A 20,387-nucleotide genomic window follows, 5' to 3' on the forward strand; every position below is an offset into this window, starting at 1 on the left:
TAAAGTTGGTAGAAACACTCTTTTTGGCGGGAACTACTATGATTCCTTATAAAAAGCTTCTAATGGTTGATTAGACGCGCGTCTCTTCGCATTTAATGCCCTAAACACGCGTCATCCTACGATTCATTATAGTTTTTGCCGGTTATCGAGGTAATCATGGCCACGAATTTAGCCGCCTAACCTTTACTTATATGCATGAACCTTCTTCACTCATACTCCATAACTCGTCAAACTCTCTAAAACTCTTTTTATTGTTCTTCAACCTTTCTTTAACTTCCTTCAAATGAAAAAGCTTTTACTTCATCTATGACATATTATGGCTTCTTCTTCAAAGAACAACAGCTCTTCAAAGGGCAAAAGCAAAGCCGAGGACGTTGCTCCTCCAACAGTGGGCACCATCATCCCTAGAAGTCTTGTTACAACAAAAGACTTTGAAGAGAAATTCCCTTAAGCTAACTCTCGCATGTGGGCCATTGGCAGATACCCTCCTTCCAGTATTTCTGTTGTGAAGGAAGATTGCCGCTGCCAAGATTTGGACATTGTGTTCTCCTGTTCTAACAGAGCGAGTAACCCTACCCAAGGAGGGTTTTACATACTTTTACACGTATTCCTTTACTTTGGGTGCATTTTCTTTGAGTGGAGAGCCTGACTTCATTATTGTGGAGTTCTGCGTTTGCTACCAAGTGTGTTTGGCACAAGTAAGTCCTTCTGTGTGGAGGACGATTGCTTGCCTTCGGCGTTTGTGCCAAGAGATGGGAGAGGATCTATTCTTAGCTCATGTGATGAATCTCTATTCCCTCAAAGTCTTCTGCGGGGGAATGATAAACTTCAGCAAACGCGGCCACCATGTTGTATTATCTAGCATAGATGACAAGATACGACCATAGGTGGATGGAACGGTTCGTTGCAGTTGCCAGCAATGATATCATTTCAGCAACGGCTTCATCCTTTCCAGAATCATGGAACCGCACTCGTAAGCTTCTTGTTCAACATCTCTTTTATCAGGAATTCCTTCATATCCGTACTGATCCCCCTCCTTTCACCTATTTCAACAACTCGATGGGTTCCACCTAGGGTTGAAGGCTTGGCCTAGTGGGTCCCAAAAATCTTGGATGTTACTACGCCCGAAACCCGCTCATGGAAAGAACTGGCCCTCAAATACGGGTGGAAGGACAAAAATTAGAGTCCGAAACCAAAATGTGGTTCTTTTGGACTCAAAGAACCAAAATGTGTAAAAGAAAAACATAGTGACCAAAATATATATATAACACCCTTTTAAAAGGCGCTATATTTGAACCTGATGAGCGGGAAGGTATAGCGCTCTTTATTAAAACGCTATAGTATAGCGCCTTAATAAAGGGCGCTATAGCCAGATAAAAGGGCATCCAATCCCCTTCCCCACAAATGTGTGTCGTCATCAATAAAGGCGCTATAGCCAGATAAAAGGGCGTCCAATCCCCTTCCCCACAAATGTGTGTCGTCATCCCCCTCCCCCCCCAATTAAAAAATAGAAACAGCGGTCCCCCCCATTTTTAATAAAAAAAAAGCTCGAGTGGAGCCCACCGATCCCACAAAAAGTGTAGATTCTCGATCCCACGTCCTAGCTAAGGCATTATCTCGGAGTGGGTTGCTTGTTTTGGCTCCAAATCACCAAATCTTCAATTTTTCAAAAACTTAAAATCGAGGTATTCCGACTTAGTTTTTGTTAAAACTCGTAAAAAATGTATATTAGTTGTTTTAAATGTGTTCTATGTTGTTTTGTGATTGTTTTGAGATTTAACTAATTTGTTATTTTTATCCAGATTATAGTATTAGTATGCTAAAATAATTAGTAAAAATAGAAAAATTATTATTAGTTGTTAAAACAATATTAATTAGTTACTTTTTACTGTGGTATATGTATTTTCGTATTTTTTTTATTAAATTAATTTGCTGTTGTTATCCGCTTTTGATTATTTATTTGCTAAAAGACTAGTAAAATAGATAAATTGTTAGTTTAGTTCCCTGCAGTGGTATCTTGTGGCCTAATGTAGTGCTCATATTTGTAATGTAATGCCCTTTAGCGTAGTAAAATGTAGTGCCCTTTAGCGTAGTATCCTTATAGTTATTGAAATTAATCATTTAAGTATCTCTTATACTCAAAAATACATCAAAAAAGCTGATAGTTCAAACACAAACTCTACCCAATTCTAGTCAACGATCGTAAGAAAATAACATGAGAAAATAATAATATTTTCCGGACTAAGTATTGTTATATGAATATTTAATAATTAAATGTTGTATAGTTATGAATAATTAATTATAGTAAAAAATAAGTGAGTCATAAACAAAAATATATAATAATAAAACTAACATATAAAGTAATAAAACTAATATATAAATTCATAAAACTAACATATACAATATTAAACTAACATATAAATAATAAACTAATATTTAAAATAACAGACCTATTGAGTGATAAATCGAAAAAGATTTCTCATCATGAACACAAGAATTCAGGATACCTTGGTACTTCTGGGCCTCAAATATCGAGCCCGGAACCCATATGTGAATATTTAATAATTAAATCTTGCATAATTATGAAAATTTATTATAGTAAAAAATAAGTGTGTCATAAACAAAAATATATAATAATAAAACTAACATATAAAATAATAAAACTAACATATAAATTAATAAAACTAACATATACAATATTAAACTAACATATAAATAATAAAATAACATTTAAAATAACAGACCTATTGAGTAATAAATCGGAAAAATTTTCTCATCATGAACAAAAGAATTCAGGATACCTTGGTCCTACTAGGCCTCAAATATCTAGCCCGAAACCCATATGTGAATATTTAATAATTAAATCTTATATAATTATGAGAAATTATTATAGTCAAAAATAGGTGAGTAACAAACAAACATATAAAATAATAAAACTAACATGTAAAATAATAAAACTAACATATAAATTAATAAAACTAACATATACAATATTAAACTAACAAGTTAAAATAACAAACTAACATTTAAAATAACAGATCTATTGAGTGATAAATCGAAAAAAGTTTCTCATCATGAACACAAGAATTCAGGATACATTGGTACTACTGGGCTTCAAATATCGAGCCCGAAATCCATATGTGAATATTTAATAATTAAATCTTGTATAATTATGAAAATTAATTATTTAATTTTATTATAGTCAAAAATAGGTAAGTAACAAACAAACATATAAAATAATAAAACTAACATGTAAAATAATAAAACTAACATATTAAAGTAAAATAATGTAATTAATATTGTTCAATTTACAATAGCTGACATGGAGGTTCCACCTTTGCATCCCGGACCTACCACGCTAGAGCTACTGTTGCTATAGGGCGAGCATAGGTCATCCTACATATGGGAGGGATAGTTAAATTCCCAGATGTTCCGTGCCAGGAGAATAGACGATATGTGGGACTTTCTTAGGGCCCACCCTCTCTATCCCCGTATAGTCAGACGCCTCCAGGATACGGGTTTTTATAGGATTGTGGAGATCGGTCGGCTGCAGCTCGATTGGTCGTTGATCACGGCCCTGATAGAGCGGTGGCGACCGGAGACGCAGACATTCTATTTGTCCATTGGCGAGGCCACTATCACGCTTCAGGACGTGGAGGTCCTGTATGGGCTGCTCGTTGATGGATACCATGTTGCTTTTCCAAATGCCATCAGGGATTATATGGGTTTGTAGTACTTGGAGATGCTGCAGCGGCTCACCGGTTTCCCGCCACCAGATGAGACTACATTGATTGGGGCTAGTCGTCTGCAGTTGACGCCCGTCCGGCAGCATTTGGAGGCGATGCACGCTGATATCACAGATGATACACCGGAGCTTTATATTCACCGGGACACGAGGTTGCTGCTGCTGCTTATGTTTGGAGGGGTTTTGTTTCCGAACACTTCGGGGAACCTAGTTAGCTTGAGATTTCTTCATCGTCTTAAGCAGCTAGATGATTTACATCATTACAGCTGGGGTGATGTTGTTCTCGATTACTTGTACAGGCAGATGTGTTGGGCGAGCATGGGCACCCAGCGAAACGTTGCAGGATTTTTGCCGCTGCTGCAGGTGAAAACATAGTCGAATACTCTCTTCATTATAACATACCTAGTAAAAATATATCTTAAATTTTACGTCCACGTTGTATATTAGGTTTGGGCCCGGGAGCGGTTCCTGTAGTTGCAGCCACCTCTACCACCCTTAGCTCCGGATGCACCACCTCTGTTTCTCCCTTTAGCTAGGAGGTGGGTTGATAGGCGAGGATATGGACGGGAGTACGAGGCTCGATATAATCTCTCCTATTGCAGGGATTTGTTGGATTTTCTAAAGGGCGCACAGGTAAATGTATACCTAAGTTTACTTGGCCTAGCTTTATATGTGTTGCGTATACTCACGTTTCCTATTTATACTTAATAGTTCATTTGGAGGCCATACAATGACGAGCTAATAGCTAGTTTGCCCGATTATTGCTCGGCCGACCGAATTATGTGGAACTCTTCCGTCCCGTTGATGTGTCTCGATATTGTCGAGCATCATGCCACCGAGCGAGTACTTCGCCGGTTTGGTCGCCTGCAGCTTGTACCGCCACCGCCCGATTGGCATATGATACATTACGAGCTGGATGATCGTTCCACGGTTGACCAAACATATGTGGCATGGCTAGAGGTGCAGATCGATATTTGGGACCAGCGGCATGACTTGACTCCGCCATCCCCTCCACCTGACCATACGGATGTGAGCATGAGTTTATGGGTTGGTACTGCAGCGTTACCCGACTTTTCGTCAGGAATCCCGTTTATCGCGCTGGCGGTTGGTACGTTCCATACGCCGAGAGGCACGAGGCACTGGTATGTTATTTAGTATACTTATAACGTTAACCTAACGTTCCGTAATTTATATTTTACATGTTGTGTAGGCTATTGGCCTACATCTATTCCAACAGTTGGGATTGCAGATGCAGCAACATAGCAGCAAGGGAGCAACCGCTTTGCACGAGTATTGCCGGTAGGTCACCGATCTGGCTTCTCGGACATTGAGGCGAGCCCGAGATGACGAGATATGAGGCTGAGTATGTGGCGCCAGAGCAGTACCATCATGGGCCACCAGTAGAGCCAGAACATGGTCGACGTGGCAGGCGTGCCCAGAGAGGTAGCGGTGTCCCACGAGGTCGTGGGGGTCGGTGAGGAGGTGGTCCCCAGCAAGGGGCCGTTGAGGCAACTGTTAAGGATGTTGGAGTTGATCATCCGGGTGACCACCATGAGCTAGACCATGCTCCCAGAGATATGCCGTCATTCAGCCTTTAGCTTACTCCAGGGACTTCGCAGGTGACCCCGTCAACTCCATTATTGATCGCGGGCACGGCCATTACGCGACAGGAGTGGGACCAGTATTTCCCTGACCCATCGACCGTTGTTGATGATCGTCCGACACGAGATGTAGATAGTGGACGCCGGCTGAGTTATGGCCCATCATCGAGGGATGCTGAGGATCTTTCACACGCACAGGTTTGTTTGTATTACTATTATTTATATTTGTTTTTATCTCATTTATTAGTCATAAATATCTAAATATTTCTTTTAAGGCTTCATCCTCGCCCGTCACAGAGGCCACCTTATGCGATACTGATATAGCTGCGACGGAGCCTGACGAGACCATGGTAAGACAATTTAAATTTATGTGACTTAACACGTACATTACTAATACATATTTCATATACTAAAATATCTTATTATTCTGTAGGTTACTGCTGGACCGACGACCCCTTCTACCTAGTCTGCCAGCCCTACTGATGATCATGCTGCAGCGCATCCTCCGATAAAGAGGCGACGTGATGAGGATGATCCTAATAGTGTAGCCGGGCGGGATGGGATGCGCCTCAGGCCAATGGCTACTTTAAAGCATATAGGATGTGGGACACATTGATTTTGTTTTATTTTATGTACATATGACATTCAGTAAATAATAGCAACAATTTTTATTGTTTATATTATATGAGCATTATGTTTTTATTTCTCCGGTTCTTCGTTATTTTAATACTACAATACAAACACAAACATAGCAACTTAACATAATTTAAATTCAGTACAACTAATGAAAATACATGACACGGAAAACATAAAGATAAAATACTACACTCAACACATACATGTGTTTGTTTAGTCACTGCCGCCTATTATTCTCTGCTCCAACCACTTAAATTTCTCTTCCAGCCTATTTTTTTCTTCTTCCGCCTCTTTTAATTTCTCCTACACTGCCGCAATTTCTCATTGCATTTCAGAGATTTGGTGTTGGTATTCACCATTCATATTCCAAACATACTGCAATCATGATTTGTAGTATTCCTGGTTAATGGGTTCATCATACCATTCCTCAAACATACATTGATTTCCGTCATTGCGTCCAAACAATTATTGACATACCAGTATTGGCGCCCAACATTACCATCTGACCAACATGCCTTAAAAATCGCACGTTTGCCACAATAGCACCTTGGTTGGTCATTGCGTCCAGACATTTGTTAATGCAAGAAAAATAAAAAATTTATGGAAAGTTTTGCTATTTGTTTTTGTTAAGCGCAGATAATAACTAAAATGCGCTAGTTATTTATAGGCAAGACAATACACATAACATAGTATTTCACCGTGCTATGCTTCGCGTGTTAAAGATTCTTTCGGGTACAAAATAATTTTTTCAGAAGATAGCTTTTGCAGGCGAGCAGCATTTTAGGTCGACAAGACTACACACATAACGTAATATTTCACCGCGCTATGCTTCGCGTGTTAAAGATTCTTTCGGGTACAATACAGCTTTCCCAGAAGATAGCTTTTGCAGGCGAGCAACTTTTCAGGTCGATAAGACAATTGTTTTTTTAAAATGGGTTTATGTTAGATTGTTGTACTGAAGTATTAATGTTAAATATCAATAAGATTTAACAGCAATGGAAACATAATTTTATTTCATACATTCTGCAAGATAAACAAGTATGTACACTTATTACAACCACATTACAAAAATAAAACACTACGTGTATCCTTGATAGTTGGGCACATTAGATGAACTTCCACCAGGAGCTAGATTACCACCGCCACCCAAACCAGTTGAAGGATATTTACGACGATCGTGTCCTGTTTGTGAGCATATGCCACATTTGCGTGCATAAATGGTATCACCAACATCCGTTTGGTTCTGTATACGCGTTCTTTTTTCCACTTGTCATTGACGTACATAGTCCTTGTTACACACCTTTTTAAATGGTTCTGGCGGCCAATAATGCTCAGCACCTACTGGCTGCAACTGCCCACTATATGTGTTTAAGTATGCAGCAATACTATATTCTTTATCAACGTAGTTGGTTTCCCCTAAACCTGTATGTTGAAAGAACTTGATGGCATGCGAGCACGACATATGGTAGATGGACCATTTTTCACAAGAGCATAACCTTCTAGTTTCATTTACGGTGTGTGTATTATTCCCCCGGTTTTGATGAATAGCGGTGCGAACTTCAAAAATATTCTGCTCGTTGCAATACTATAAATATGAATGCTAATATGCTCGCCGCCTGTATTTCTCAAATATTTTCATTGGTATTGGCATAAATTCAACACCCCTTTCCATCAATGACGATGCACCTCTAGCCCTTTCAACAAACCTCTCCGCCATCTACTTGAATGACATCCGCACCATGGCAGTGAGAGGCAATCCACGTGCAACCTTCAATAACACGTTGAAAGACTCTGACACATTTGTAGTCAGAATTTCCCATCTTCTGCCACTATCCGCGTGCAAATTCCACTTGTCAAGCTCATGTCGCATCAACCAATGATAGGTTCCCTTGTTTTCCAGCCTGATAGATTCCATTCGCCTCCTGAATTTACACTCTTGGTGATCTGTTGCAGCCATCCACATTAAATCATGCAAATCCTTGTTGGGATATGCCTTTTGAAAATTGGCCTTCAGGTACCTCACATAGTAACGATGGTAGGCATACGGTTCCTACCATGCATGCAAATTCTGTATAGAACTTAAAATACCACCATGCTGATCAGATATTAGACAAATACCTAAACACAGTTTGATAACGTGTACTTTCAAGTGGTTCAAAAATAGTGTCCACGTCTCTTGGCTTTCATTGGCACAAATAGAAAAAGCTAAGGGAAGTATACTTCCATTAGCATCTACTGCAACGGCGATCAACAAATTAATATCATACTTTCCATAGACATGAGTGTCGTTTATGGATATTACCGGCCGGCAATGCAGAAAGCGATCAATTGTTGGTTTAAATGCCCAGAACACATATTTGAATATATGTTCTAGTATTCCCGGACTCCACTCAAGCTTCCATTCAACAACAGTCCCGGGGTTAAAGTGTTGCAATGCAGCCATGTACCTGGGTAGAGATGCAAAGGACTTATCCCAGTTATCATAAACAATTTCAAACGCACGTTTGCGCCCGAGAAATGCCTTTCTTTGGTAATGGTGCACCCATATTCCTGGTGGACGGATGTTATACACTCTTTGATTTTGTACCTTATGGACGCTTCAATGTGTGGAATCAAGACAAGAGAAATCAAGTCAGCATTCAAGTTAAAATGATTCCCACTGAATGTGTCCATTTCACAATTATGGATGCTAATGTATTTACCCACAACCCACATATTTGTTTTGTTCTTCCTCGCACGCAGCATCTAATTACAACCTGTAAACCATCTACGGTAGACTACCTTGTATACATCTGAAGATGACTCGCATACCGTGATCTCACGACACCCTTTTACGTTGTACATTAGCACTGCCCTGGTTAGGCGCGCTTTATCAGGAAAAAGCATGCCCTTTGACAACACTGTTGCTCTAGATTCATCCCACATTATTGTCTGAATTTTGTCAATATCCCTTGTGGGGGTATGCACATCCGGCATACTTGGCAAATGATCAAGGTAGGGAATCTCCCTTAAATGAAACGGCACGTAGGACTCGTACACTCTTGGTCTAACGGGGGATGAAGCATGCTCCCTCGTCAAATCAGGTCAAACATTCTCTCCCTCCTAATTATCACCCTCATCAGGGAAGGGTGTGTTATCTCCAGACTCATCGGCATTGTTGTCATAATCACTATTCTCTTCCTCACTCTGTGCATCTGCCAGATCCCGATTAAATATGTCGTCTTTGGGCAATTGAGTAAGGACAGGACCTTCAGGATGCTCGTTTTCACTGCACAACCAACAAAATAATGAGTTACTCAAATTGATAAATACTTTACATATAGCTATATCACTTCACTTACAAATCGTAATGTGTTGACATCCCATGATAAACATTATCCTGTTGGTGATGACTCCCGGATGGACCACCATAATCCAACACACTAGAACTAGGCATATTCCAACTGGGCGTTGGTTCATAACTTGTAAAATTCATATTTGGCCGGTACCTCCTGTGGAATATATGAGTGTTAATATAAATTCAATACAGCAAAAATAAACATCGTAACACAAAGGAAAATTGAAGTTTACCACTCGTCGTGTGGATTATGTAAACTAGGAGAGAAATTATTTCCTCGCTCCTCATTCGCCCGTAGAGATAAGTTTAGATCAGGCCAAACTCTTTCAGCCGGAACCTATTCGGCTAAAACTGCTCCAAAATAACCACCCGATGACTGAGGGATATCCCTGCTTTGCGCAACCTCTTTATTGCGAACGTCTTCAACCTTGACGTGCATTTCCAACATTTTTATCACAAGAAATTCTCGGTATTCATCCGGAGTCCTCAAAAACTCTCTCAGAGTTTCATTGTCCTCAATGTTAAACTCAGCATAACAAGCAACCCCTTGCGGAGTGACAGAATACTGATATCTTCTGGTTACTTTAAGGTTCACCGAACGTTTGCTCACACTCATTTTTTTACAAAACAACGATACCAATGTATCGTACTCCTCTGTAAGTGGCAACCTAACATGACACTGTGGAGATAAACTATAGGTTACTGAGTTATTCGCCACCACAACCTCACCCCCCTCCCTAATATAATGAAACCCTTATTCTTCGCTCTTCAGACATTATGAAAAAATGCAAAACAACTTAGCGAAGAAATATTTCAAAAGACTTGAGAATATTTGTGAATGGATTTTTAGAAAATCCTTAACCTCTTTAAATAAGGCAAAAACCAATCTGGGGGTACAATTATTTTAGGTATATCGCTTTAAATAAGGGCGTTATACCCAGTTCAATTATTGTTATGTCAGTTAAGCCCAAAAGAATTATTGGTGGGCCCACATAATATGTATAACACTGTAAGAAAAAGCGTTATAGATATATAGCGCCTTTTAAAAGGGCGCTATATCTTAACGGGCAAACGATTGTTAAAGTATAGCACCCTTTAAAAGGGCGTTATATATATTTTGGTCACTATATTTATTTTTCACACATTTTGGTTCTTTGAGTCCAAAAGAACCACATTTTGGTTCCGGACTCGATGGTAACTTGAACTCGTCTCGTTTTTGCTTTTTACGCGAGGAAATTGATTGATCCTTTCTCCTTTTTTTTTGAAATCAGGTCTACTTGCGGGCTCGGTTGTAGTCCGCGATGAGGACATTTTAGCTGATCCTGCTGACATGGTGAGGCTGCTTCAGGAGGCGCTTACTCGAACAGGTGTCTCCGGGCCTGCTTCGGGTACAATTGTTTCTTCACAGAATCCCCGGCCGGAGGACAAACAACCAAAAAGAAGTCGCTCCTCTGCGGCCAGGGAAAATAATAAGAGGGCGAAGATTGTTGCCCCCGAGTCATCTCCGGAAGTTATGGTGACTAGCCCTCCTCCCGGGCCGGTCATAGACACTGTGATGATGGAGAAGCTAGTGATGGGGAAGCTAATTCTCTGCATAGAAGACGATGATCCTCATCAACTCAACACAATGCTCAACTTGTTGAGTCAGTTACACCAACCGAGGATGATGTCATGGCACTTTGCGGGGAGTTTGAGATGGTAGAAAGTGCCAACTCCCATTTCTGTGTTCAAGTCGTTGTGCCTGGTATTGCAGGACTGAGTGTCGAGTCACTGCCGTCTTCGATTGGCGAGCAACCAACAACTAGCACTGCGTTTGTTGCAGCTGCTTCTCACCCTTCATTGCCATCAGTTTCATCTCCTTCTTCACCAGCTCTTCCATCAGCAACTGTTAAATCATCTCCACTGGCCGCATCATTCCAAGAAGAGAATGTTACTCTTCCCCAGTCCCCAGTTCATGGGAATTTGGGGTAAAATTATGCTTCCCCCTCTGAAGATCCTCAAAGGAGGAGGAACGTTACTCTCTCGGTCTCCGCTGGATGCAACTTGCTATCCCGACCGGTGGAACTTGCTAATTATTTGAAGCCTTTGGCTTCAGAAAAAGATTGGGAAAAGATACAAGCTCTCGGGAGAATGCTTGTTGAACAAAGCCATGCACAACGCCGCAGCGGTACATTTTTTACTTCCTTTATTATTTCTTCTATTTTTGCCTGAAAATATCCTGAGTTTACCTTTCTTGCTTTGTAGGCCAACTTTCTTGCTTCTGAATGCCTCCAAAGGTTGATTCGGGAAAATAATAAACTTAACTCCATACATGATTAGCTTTTGGTCGAGCGGGAGCAAATTGCCGTTCGCCTCTCGGAATTGGAAGCCAAAGTTGTTGAGGCCATTATGTTGGAGACTCATTTGCAGTAAAGCAAGCAAGAAGTGGTAACCCTTAGCGAAGAGATTGGCCCATTGAGGGTTAAATTTGACGAAGCCAGGGCCAAATAGGCTGAAGTACATAATGTCGTTCTTGCTGCAACCGACCGTGATGCTGCCTCCTTTGAAAGATTTACCAACTTGGAGGCAGCCTTGAACTCCAAAACTGAAGAGCTTGTTGCTGCGGGGGTGAAACATGCTCAGCTGGAGGCGAAGTATAAGAAGACTATTGAGCATAATAGGTTCTTTAGTTCAACTATCAGTGACCTTGATGTTAGCCTCAGATCTTTTAGATCCGCCAAGGAAAACCTTTCTGCCGAGGTAACCCAACTCAAATAAGAACTTAAGCGCTGAGCGGCTTCCCTTGTTGTTGAGAAAACTTACTTTATATACAGCATGAGGAGAAAAACCTTGGAAGAGGCTAAAGATTGTATCATTGACTTTGATGTTGAATATTCTAAGGCCCGTGAGGTTGAGTTAGCTGCTAAAAGTGGTCTCCCGGCAGAGCCCGATGCTTCCGGTTCTTCTGGTTCCGGTTTTGAAACTTCAGCAACAGAAGATGAAACGAAAAGTGAAGATGTTGAAGGCCAAACTAATGAAGGCCAAAATGTTGAGCCATCGACGGATCTACCCACTTCCCTTGGGGGCGTGGACACTTCTCTTCCTCCAGGTTTCGGAGATGCAACAGTTTAGCTTTTCTTTTTCTCTAACTTTTATATCCGTGTCACCTTGGCACGTTATTATAAATAAAGACATCTTTTTGCTCAAGTATTATTTGAGTCTTTCTTTTGTTTGAACGTTTATGCAAGTTTTGCACTCTTTTTTTTCTTTTGCCTAAGTATTTTGCACAAGTTTTAGTGTTTGTATCTTATTACGTAAAGCCTTGGGTGTATTTTTCTCCGAAAGCATTTTGATTTCGGGCATAAGTTCTTCCAAAATCAACACTTTAACATGAGGGTTTTTATAAGAGAGGCCCCTCTTATGTTTACGGTGCTCTTGAAGAGGACGTCTCCTGTTCATTACGGCACTAGCATTTGAAGTACTTGTTTAACTTTCAAATGATAAAATTAATTCATCGATCAGACAAAAAACAAGATGATAAAAGGGACTTTATTTTATTCCTTCCATTTTCAAAAAGTACATAAGCATTCATTATGTTAAAGAGAAATTGTCATTTCTTATGGCTAATTCAAACAACTTGTTTCTATGGGGTTGGCCGCGCAGTACCCCGTCCCGATGACACAATTATGTTTCGTGCTCCAGTCGACGTAGCAGTCATTGTTGCTGCATTCTCATATCATTCCCCCTCCCCCAGTGTTCTAATGCGAAGAATGCAAATTGGAACACTGGAATCTTGCACCTTCGAGGATCCCACTAATTAATTGCTAGACAATCTTCCACTCGATAACAAACTTCGCTTCCCCTTAGAAATTTATGCTATCGAGCAAAAGACTATCTAACAATCCTCTAGTGGTTTACACTTGTGAACAGTCGGATAACCTTTGCTGGATAGAAAACTCATTTTCCCGGTGGGAACTTTGCTATCGTAGCCAAAGATTATCTAACCTCCCCGGATTGGTTCTTTGCTTGTGTGCCTTGCTATTAAAGATCTCATTGCTGCTGTTGATACTTTCTTCGTAGTATGCTTTCCCTTGCTGTCTCGTTAAGAACCTTGCCAGAAAAACCCAATTAGGACAAAAACTGGACGAAGGAAAAAAGAGTGCAGCACATACTTTCAGTACATGCGATGTTTGTCAGCAATAATATCTCTTGAGGTGTGCCACATTCCAGTTGCTTGGAAACTTTAGTCCACTATGATTCTCTAACTCGTATGAACCTTTTCTGGTGACAGTTGAAACCCGATAGGGGCCTTCCCGAGTTAGACCTAGCTTACCTACGTTGAGTACCCGGGTGTTCTGAGTTACTTTCCTTAGAACCAAATCTCCCACTTTGAAATAATGAAGATTAGCTCTTCGATTGTAATATCTTTCCATTCTTTGCTTATGTGCTGCCATCCTTATATGTGCCAAGTCCCTTCGCTCATCGAGTAACTCCAAGTTTACCAACACCGCTTTGTTGTTCGCCTCTTCGCTTGCCTAGAAATACCTTAAGGTAGGCTCCCCTACGTCCACCAGAATCAAGGCTTCTGCTCCGTACACAAGGGAAAAGGAGTTTCCCCTGTGCTCAATTTGGTCGTTGTTCGGTATGCCCATAAAACTCCGGGTAGTTCCTCAGGCCATTTACCTTTGGCTGCTTCCATCATTTTCTTGAGGTTTTGTATAATCACTTTGTTTGTTGACTCTGCTTGACCATTTGCGCTTCGATGATAGGGTGAAGATGTGATTCTCTTTATTTTTAAATCTTCAAGGAACTTTGTGATATTTGGGCTGATAAATTGCGGCCCATTATCGCATGCTATTTCTTTTGGTATTCCGAACCTGCAGATTATGTTTTCCCACAAGAAATCCACCACTCCGCGTTCTCCGATCTTCTGATAAGGACCTGCTTCCACCCACTTAGAAAAATAGTCAGTTAAAATCAAAAGAAATCTTACCTTACCGGGAGCCGACGGTAGTGGTCCGACGATATCCATCCCCCATTTCATGAATGGCCACGGAGATAGAAATTAATATAGTGGTTCTGCCGGTTGATGTACCAACGGTGCGTAGCGTTGGCACTTATCGCGTTTTTGTAAGAAAGCTTTGGCATCTTGTTCCATGTAGGGTCACTAATATCCCGCCCTTACTAGTTTTAGCACTAAAGAATATGCGCCCGAATGATTTCCACATATCCCTTCGTAGACTTCTTGCATAACATAATTAGCTTCGGATGCTCCCAAACATCGGGCCAGCGGGCCTTGGAAAGACTTTCTGTACAATTGGCCTCCTATGAAGCTATATCGTCCTGCTTTGACACGCAGCGCCCGAGATGCCTTGGAATCTTCGGGAAAAATTCCATGCTCGAGATAATAGATGATCTCATTCATCCAGTCCCAGACCAAATTAGTAGTATTTACCTCGTAGTAGATATCTACATCCAGGACCGAGTGCATCAGTTGTACTACTGTCCCAGACTCTGATCCCTTCATTTCTGTTGATGACTCGAGTGTGTATCCGCTTCTGCATTTTCTTCCCTTAGGATATGAGTAATCGACCACTCCCGAAATTGAGCCAGCAGAGCCTGGACCTTCACCACGTATTATTGTATGCGCTCCACTTTGGTTTTGAAGATCCCGTAAACCTGATTTACCTCCAGTTGTGAGTCGCACTTGATTTCAATGACCTCAGAATCTAGTCCCCGGGCCAGTTCAAGTCCTGGAATCAAAACCTCATACTCTACTTCATTGTTAGTTAAAGGGATCGTTCTGATGGCTTGCCTTAGGGTTTCTCTCAAAGGAGTGGTTAATACTATGCCAAGCCCGGACCCTTTTACGTTGGAGGCTCCATCTGTAAATAGGGACCAAACTCCCGATGTCGATTCTGACACCATTACTACCTCTTTGGTTGCTAGAGGCAACAATCCCGTACTGAAATTGGCCACAAATTCAGCCAAGACTTGTGACTTAATCGCAGTCCTTGGTTTATATTCTATGTCGAATTCACTCATTTCGACGGCCCATTTGGCCAACCTACCCGAGAGTTCAGGTTTGTGAAGGATGTTTCATATGGGAAATGTAGTCACCACAAATATCGGGTGACATTTGAAGTAGGGCCTCAGCTTCCGAGTGGCAACTACGAGAGCTAAGGCCAACTTTTCCAAATGCGGGTAGTGAGTTTTTTCTCCTGTTAAGATTTCACTAACATAATAAATAGGGTATTACGTACCTTCATCCTCACGGACTAAAATCGCACTTACCGCTACTTCCGGGAATGAGAGGTAGACCAACAGTGTTTCATTCGAAAGTAATGAAGGGCTTGACAAGTACCTTTTCAAATCTCTCAAAGCCTACTAGAACTTCGTGATCCATTCGAAGTTGTTTTTCTTTTGACATTTCTCCGATGACCGGGAAATGAACCTGGTCAAAGCGGCCAATATCCCTATAAGCCTTTGGACTTCTTTCAAGCTTGACAGCTGGTCCGGGATGTCTTCGATGGCCTTGATCTTATCGGGGTTTACCTCAATCCCCCTTTGCGATACCAGAAATCCTAAGAACTTGGCGGAGCCGACCCCGAACGGGCACTTCTCGGGGTTAATCTTTATGTTGTGCTTTCTTAGGATGTCAAAAGTTTCTTGTAGATGCTTAAGGTGGTCACCTGTATTCAAAGACTTAACGAGCATATCGTCTATATAAACTTCCATAGTTTTTCCTATTTATTTTTCAAACATCTTGTTTACGAGCCGCTGATAAGTGGCTCTGGGATTCTTCAACCCGAAGGGCATCACATTATAGCAATATGTGCCAAAATTTGTTATAAACAAAGTCTTTTCTTGATCCTCCGAGTTTATCTTAATTTGGTTGTACCCGAAATAAGCATCGAGGAAACTCATTAACACGTGCCCGGTCGTCATATCAATCATTTGATTGATGTTTGGCAGTGGGAACGAGTCTTTCGAGCACGTTTTATTCAAGCCCTTATAATCTACACACATGCAAAATTTATTGTTCTTCTTAGGAACTACTACTACATTAGCTAGCCAGTTTGGATACTTTACCTCTTGGATCGAACCAATATCAAGTAAGCGAGTTACCCCTTCTTTGACGAATTTATTCCTGGCCTCCGTAATAGGGTGCTTCTTTTGTCTTACCGTAGGGATGTTGGGATCCAAACTTAGCTTGTGTACGGCCACCTCCTTTGGGATATCTGTCATTTCTGCATGCGACCACGCAAAACAATCGGCATTAAATTTAAGAAATTCAATAAAGCCAGACCTAAGCTCGGGGTGCAGTCCTGTCCCCAATTGGAATATCCTTTCTAAGAACTTTTCAAACAATTCAACTTGCTCGAGCTCTTCCGACGAGGCTTTTGTTGCATCTCTCTCTTCTGGTACCTGTAAATACCTTGGCACTTGATAAGATTCAGACGCCTCTACCCCCGGGCTAACTTCATTTGATTCGGGAGCGGGCACCGATTCCTGTAGTTATTATGCCGCGTGCTCCTTCCCTTTGCTATTGGAGATAGAAATAGCATTCATCTCCCTTGCCACTGGTTGGTCGCCCTTTATCTGTTTAATTCCTTTGGGCGTTGAAGATTTCAGCAACTGATGATATGTTGATGGTACAACTCTCGTCTCTTGCAACCATGGTCTTCCCAGAATAATATTATATCCCGTATCACCATCCACCACTTCAAAAATATTTGTTTTCATCACTCTTTCAGCGTTTGTGGGCAAACAAATCTCTCCTTGGGTTGTCACACTCACGAGGTTGAATCCGCGAGGAGTTTTATGGATGGAATGATGCTTCTGGTGAGTTTAGCTTACTCCATTACTCTCCATTGTATGATATTGGCCGAACTTTCTGGATCCACTAGAACACATTTGATATTGAAGTCTAGCACATTTAAAGAAATTACCGATGCATCGTTGTGCAGTAGCAACAATCCGTCTGCATCCTCCTCTACGAAAGTGATGTCGTCTTCAGAAGCTTCCCGAAGTCTCTTGCTATGGGTTATTGATACTTTCATCTTTTTTTCTGCCGAGAAGGTAACCTTGTTGATCTCGTTTTCCCCGAAGATCATGTTGATCGTCTGGCGCGGGGGATCTTCTCCTGCTTTTGAGAGTTCTGTGTTATCCCGATGGCGACCATAGTTATTCTTGGCCCGGTCACTTAAGAATTCTCTGAGATGCCCATTCTTCAATAGTGTCACCACTTCTTCCCGGAGATGTCGACAGTCCCCAGTCCGGTGGCCATTTGTCCTGTGGTATTCACACCATAAGTTGGGATCCTTCTAGCTAGGATCAGATCTCATTGTCTTCGGGAATCGTGCTTCATTGATGTTTCTCATAGCTGATACCAACTCCACTACATTGACGTTGAAATTGTATTCTGAAAGACTGGGGTAAGAAGGCTCATGCGTATCTGGCGCTTCTTTGTCTTGCAATGATCTATTGTTCCGACCGCGATCAGTCCTTTTGTCGATAGCGAACCTGTCTGCTGACAGGAAGTCTTTGCTGCGGTCTTCGGTCAGTTCGTAGGGCAAAAATCGATCCCTCGAAACCGTCTGTCCGCGTCGAAATCATCTTTTGATTTTTCTTTATTCTTCTCCCGTCCTTTTGCCGATAACGGGAAGCCAACCTGATCATCTTCGATCTTTATCTTTGACTCGTACCGGTTGTGGACATCTGCCCAAGTCATTGCTTGGAAATCAAGCAAGCTTTCCTTCAATTTCTGGAAAGTGTCTGAACTTCTCGAATTCAGACCCTTGGTGAATGCTTCAACCGCCCATTCATCCTGAACACCTGGGAGTAACATCCTCTCCTTTTGGAATCGGGTAATGAACTCACACAGCGACTCGGATTCTCCTTGTGTAATTCTGAATATGTCGGCCTTTCGGGCCTGCACCTTCCTGGCCCCGGCATGAGCCTTAATAAAAGAATCTGCGAGCATCTCAAAGGAATCTATAGAATGCTCGGGTAAGGGCGAATACCACGTCAAGGCTCCCCTCGTGAGAGTCTCTCCAAACTTTTTCAGCAAAACAAATTCAATCTCGTGAGGAGCTAAATCATTCCCTTTCACCGCCGTTGTATTTGTGGTACTATGCTCATGAGGGTCTGAAGTTCCATCATACTTTGGCACGTCAGGCATTTTAAACCGCTTCGGGATTAATTCTAGTGCCGCGATTGGTTTGTACGGCAACTGAGTATACTTCTTTGAGTCCATACCTTTCAGCACCGGTGGTGCGCCCGGGATTTGGTCTATGTGGGCGCTCACTTCTCTCATAAACCGTAAGAGTTCATTCTTGAAGGGATCATTTTCATTATTGTGGCCGGATTCGCTCCCCCCAGCCCCATCGGAACCAACCTCGCCCCTCGGGGTGTTGTTGTCCACCCTCTGCGTTATTTGATTTGCGGGAGCGCCGGGAGGAACTGAACCTCAGCTATTCGCATTATTGGAAGCCCCCGATAATGCCTACTTCAACTATGTCATAACCTTATCCTGTTGTGTGAGGTGGCCTCGAATGATCGCTTATTGCTCTTGTAGGACCCTTACCGCATCAATAACATGCTCTTAGTTGCCTCCGAACATGTCGTGGGTACCTCTTGTCGTGGACCGGCATGGCATTATGCCCCTCATTATGGGTGTCACTGATTGAATCCTCGAGATGAGGCTGGTTTCCTTGAACCTCAGGATTATGTGTGTTATTAACACCATTATCTGTCATTCTTATGATTTTTTTGCTAAGGCAAATAATCAAAACACGTTAGTAAAAGAGGCAAGGATCAACTTAATTATACGGTTTTCTAGGCCTCACGGTGGGCGCCAAACTATTTATCCGTAAAACTATACAGTTGAATTTATACGTGGTTTCTAGACAAGTGAATTAATTTAATTCAGAAAAAATAAAATAATTAAAGAAATGCGCAATACTTAGCCTTAAAATGAAGGTAAAATCACGAAAAACAGTAATTTCGGGGGCAGAGAGCTTCCGAGCACAACAGTGATTAAAACAAGGAACAAGAAAGTAAAATTATATAAAGTTTTTGATCGATTATAGCGTAAAATTGCCAGAAAAGTCGTGTCTTTTACAATGATAACAGAGCTCACTATTTATAGCCACACCTAGGGTACAAGGTCCTAGGATCGTGTCCTTCTTTAATGTCAATTATGAGGGTCATTGATGTAGGTGTAACGGTGAGTATAAATGACAAATTCTCTGTAATGGGCAGAGTACTAAATGCTGTAGAATATTCTCCATTAAATGATATCGGTTGGAGGGTATTTGTCGCATCTTTACGAGTGTCATTTTTTTCGATGACAAACGAGATACTGCCTTCGGTTCTAACTATCCCCCGCCTTAAGTTCCACGTGTCATTCTCTTAAGCGGCTACGTATCATAACGTATTTTACCGTATACACCAAAATAAATTACATTTGCTAGACAAAAAACATATAAAATATGTATATTATATATATAATACACATATATACAAATATATATATATATATATATATATATATATATATATATATATATATATTGTTGGCTATTATTTTTTAAACGAATATACATTTTCCAACAAAAAACCATTATCCTGACAAGCCACAAAAAAAAAAAAAATAAATAAATAAAACTAGCCAAATGTATTCCCATGCGTTCATTTAACACTTCTTATGTTAGCCTTCTCTCGGTCAATATATTTTGAATTTACTTTCTGTATAATACCCAATCGTGGCTCAAAAAATTACATATGTGCTTACAAATAGGGGGCGGCGATGATTGACCAAGAATTAGAAATAAGATAGTAATTTGGAATATGGTTCAATCTCTAGCTTGGATAAAAATGGCAAAAAGGATCCACAACTAGCATATTGAGATGAAATCTTATTAAAACAATAAAAAAGAAGTGGAGATGCGGGGTATCGATCCCCGTACCTCTCGCATGCTAAGCGAGCGCTCTACCATCTGAGCTACTTCCCCTAGTTGTGACATGAGTGCGTTATTTAATATTGTATCGTTACCATTAATGCTTTTGGTGATTTGAGAGGCTG

At 41.1% G+C, this 20,387-nt stretch overlaps 1 protein-coding gene and 1 non-coding gene across 2 annotated transcripts; both read right to left on the bottom strand.

The window, feature by feature from the left end:
• Window positions 1–16,819: 16,819 nt before the first annotated feature.
• LOC138903648 (uncharacterized) lies at window positions 16,820–18,482 on the bottom strand. Its single transcript, XM_070192075.1, has 3 exons — window positions 17,896–18,482; window positions 17,251–17,593; window positions 16,820–17,140 (listed from the first exon to the last, which is right to left on the bottom strand). Exons 1-3 carry the CDS (start codon window positions 18,480–18,482, stop codon window positions 16,820–16,822), a joined length of 1,251 nt encoding a protein of 416 aa, XP_070048176.1.
• Window positions 18,483–20,243: 1,761 nt separating this feature from the next.
• Window positions 20,244–20,316, bottom strand: TRNAA-AGC (transfer RNA alanine (anticodon AGC)). Its single transcript has one exon. It is a non-coding gene; the product is annotated as a tRNA-Ala (tRNA).
• Between the last annotated feature and the right edge of the window lie 71 nt (window positions 20,317–20,387).

Source organism: Nicotiana tomentosiformis, chromosome 12, assembly GCF_000390325.3.
Source record: "Nicotiana tomentosiformis chromosome 12, ASM39032v3, whole genome shotgun sequence".
Lineage (NCBI taxonomy): Eukaryota > Viridiplantae > Streptophyta > Magnoliopsida > Solanales > Solanaceae > Nicotiana > Nicotiana tomentosiformis.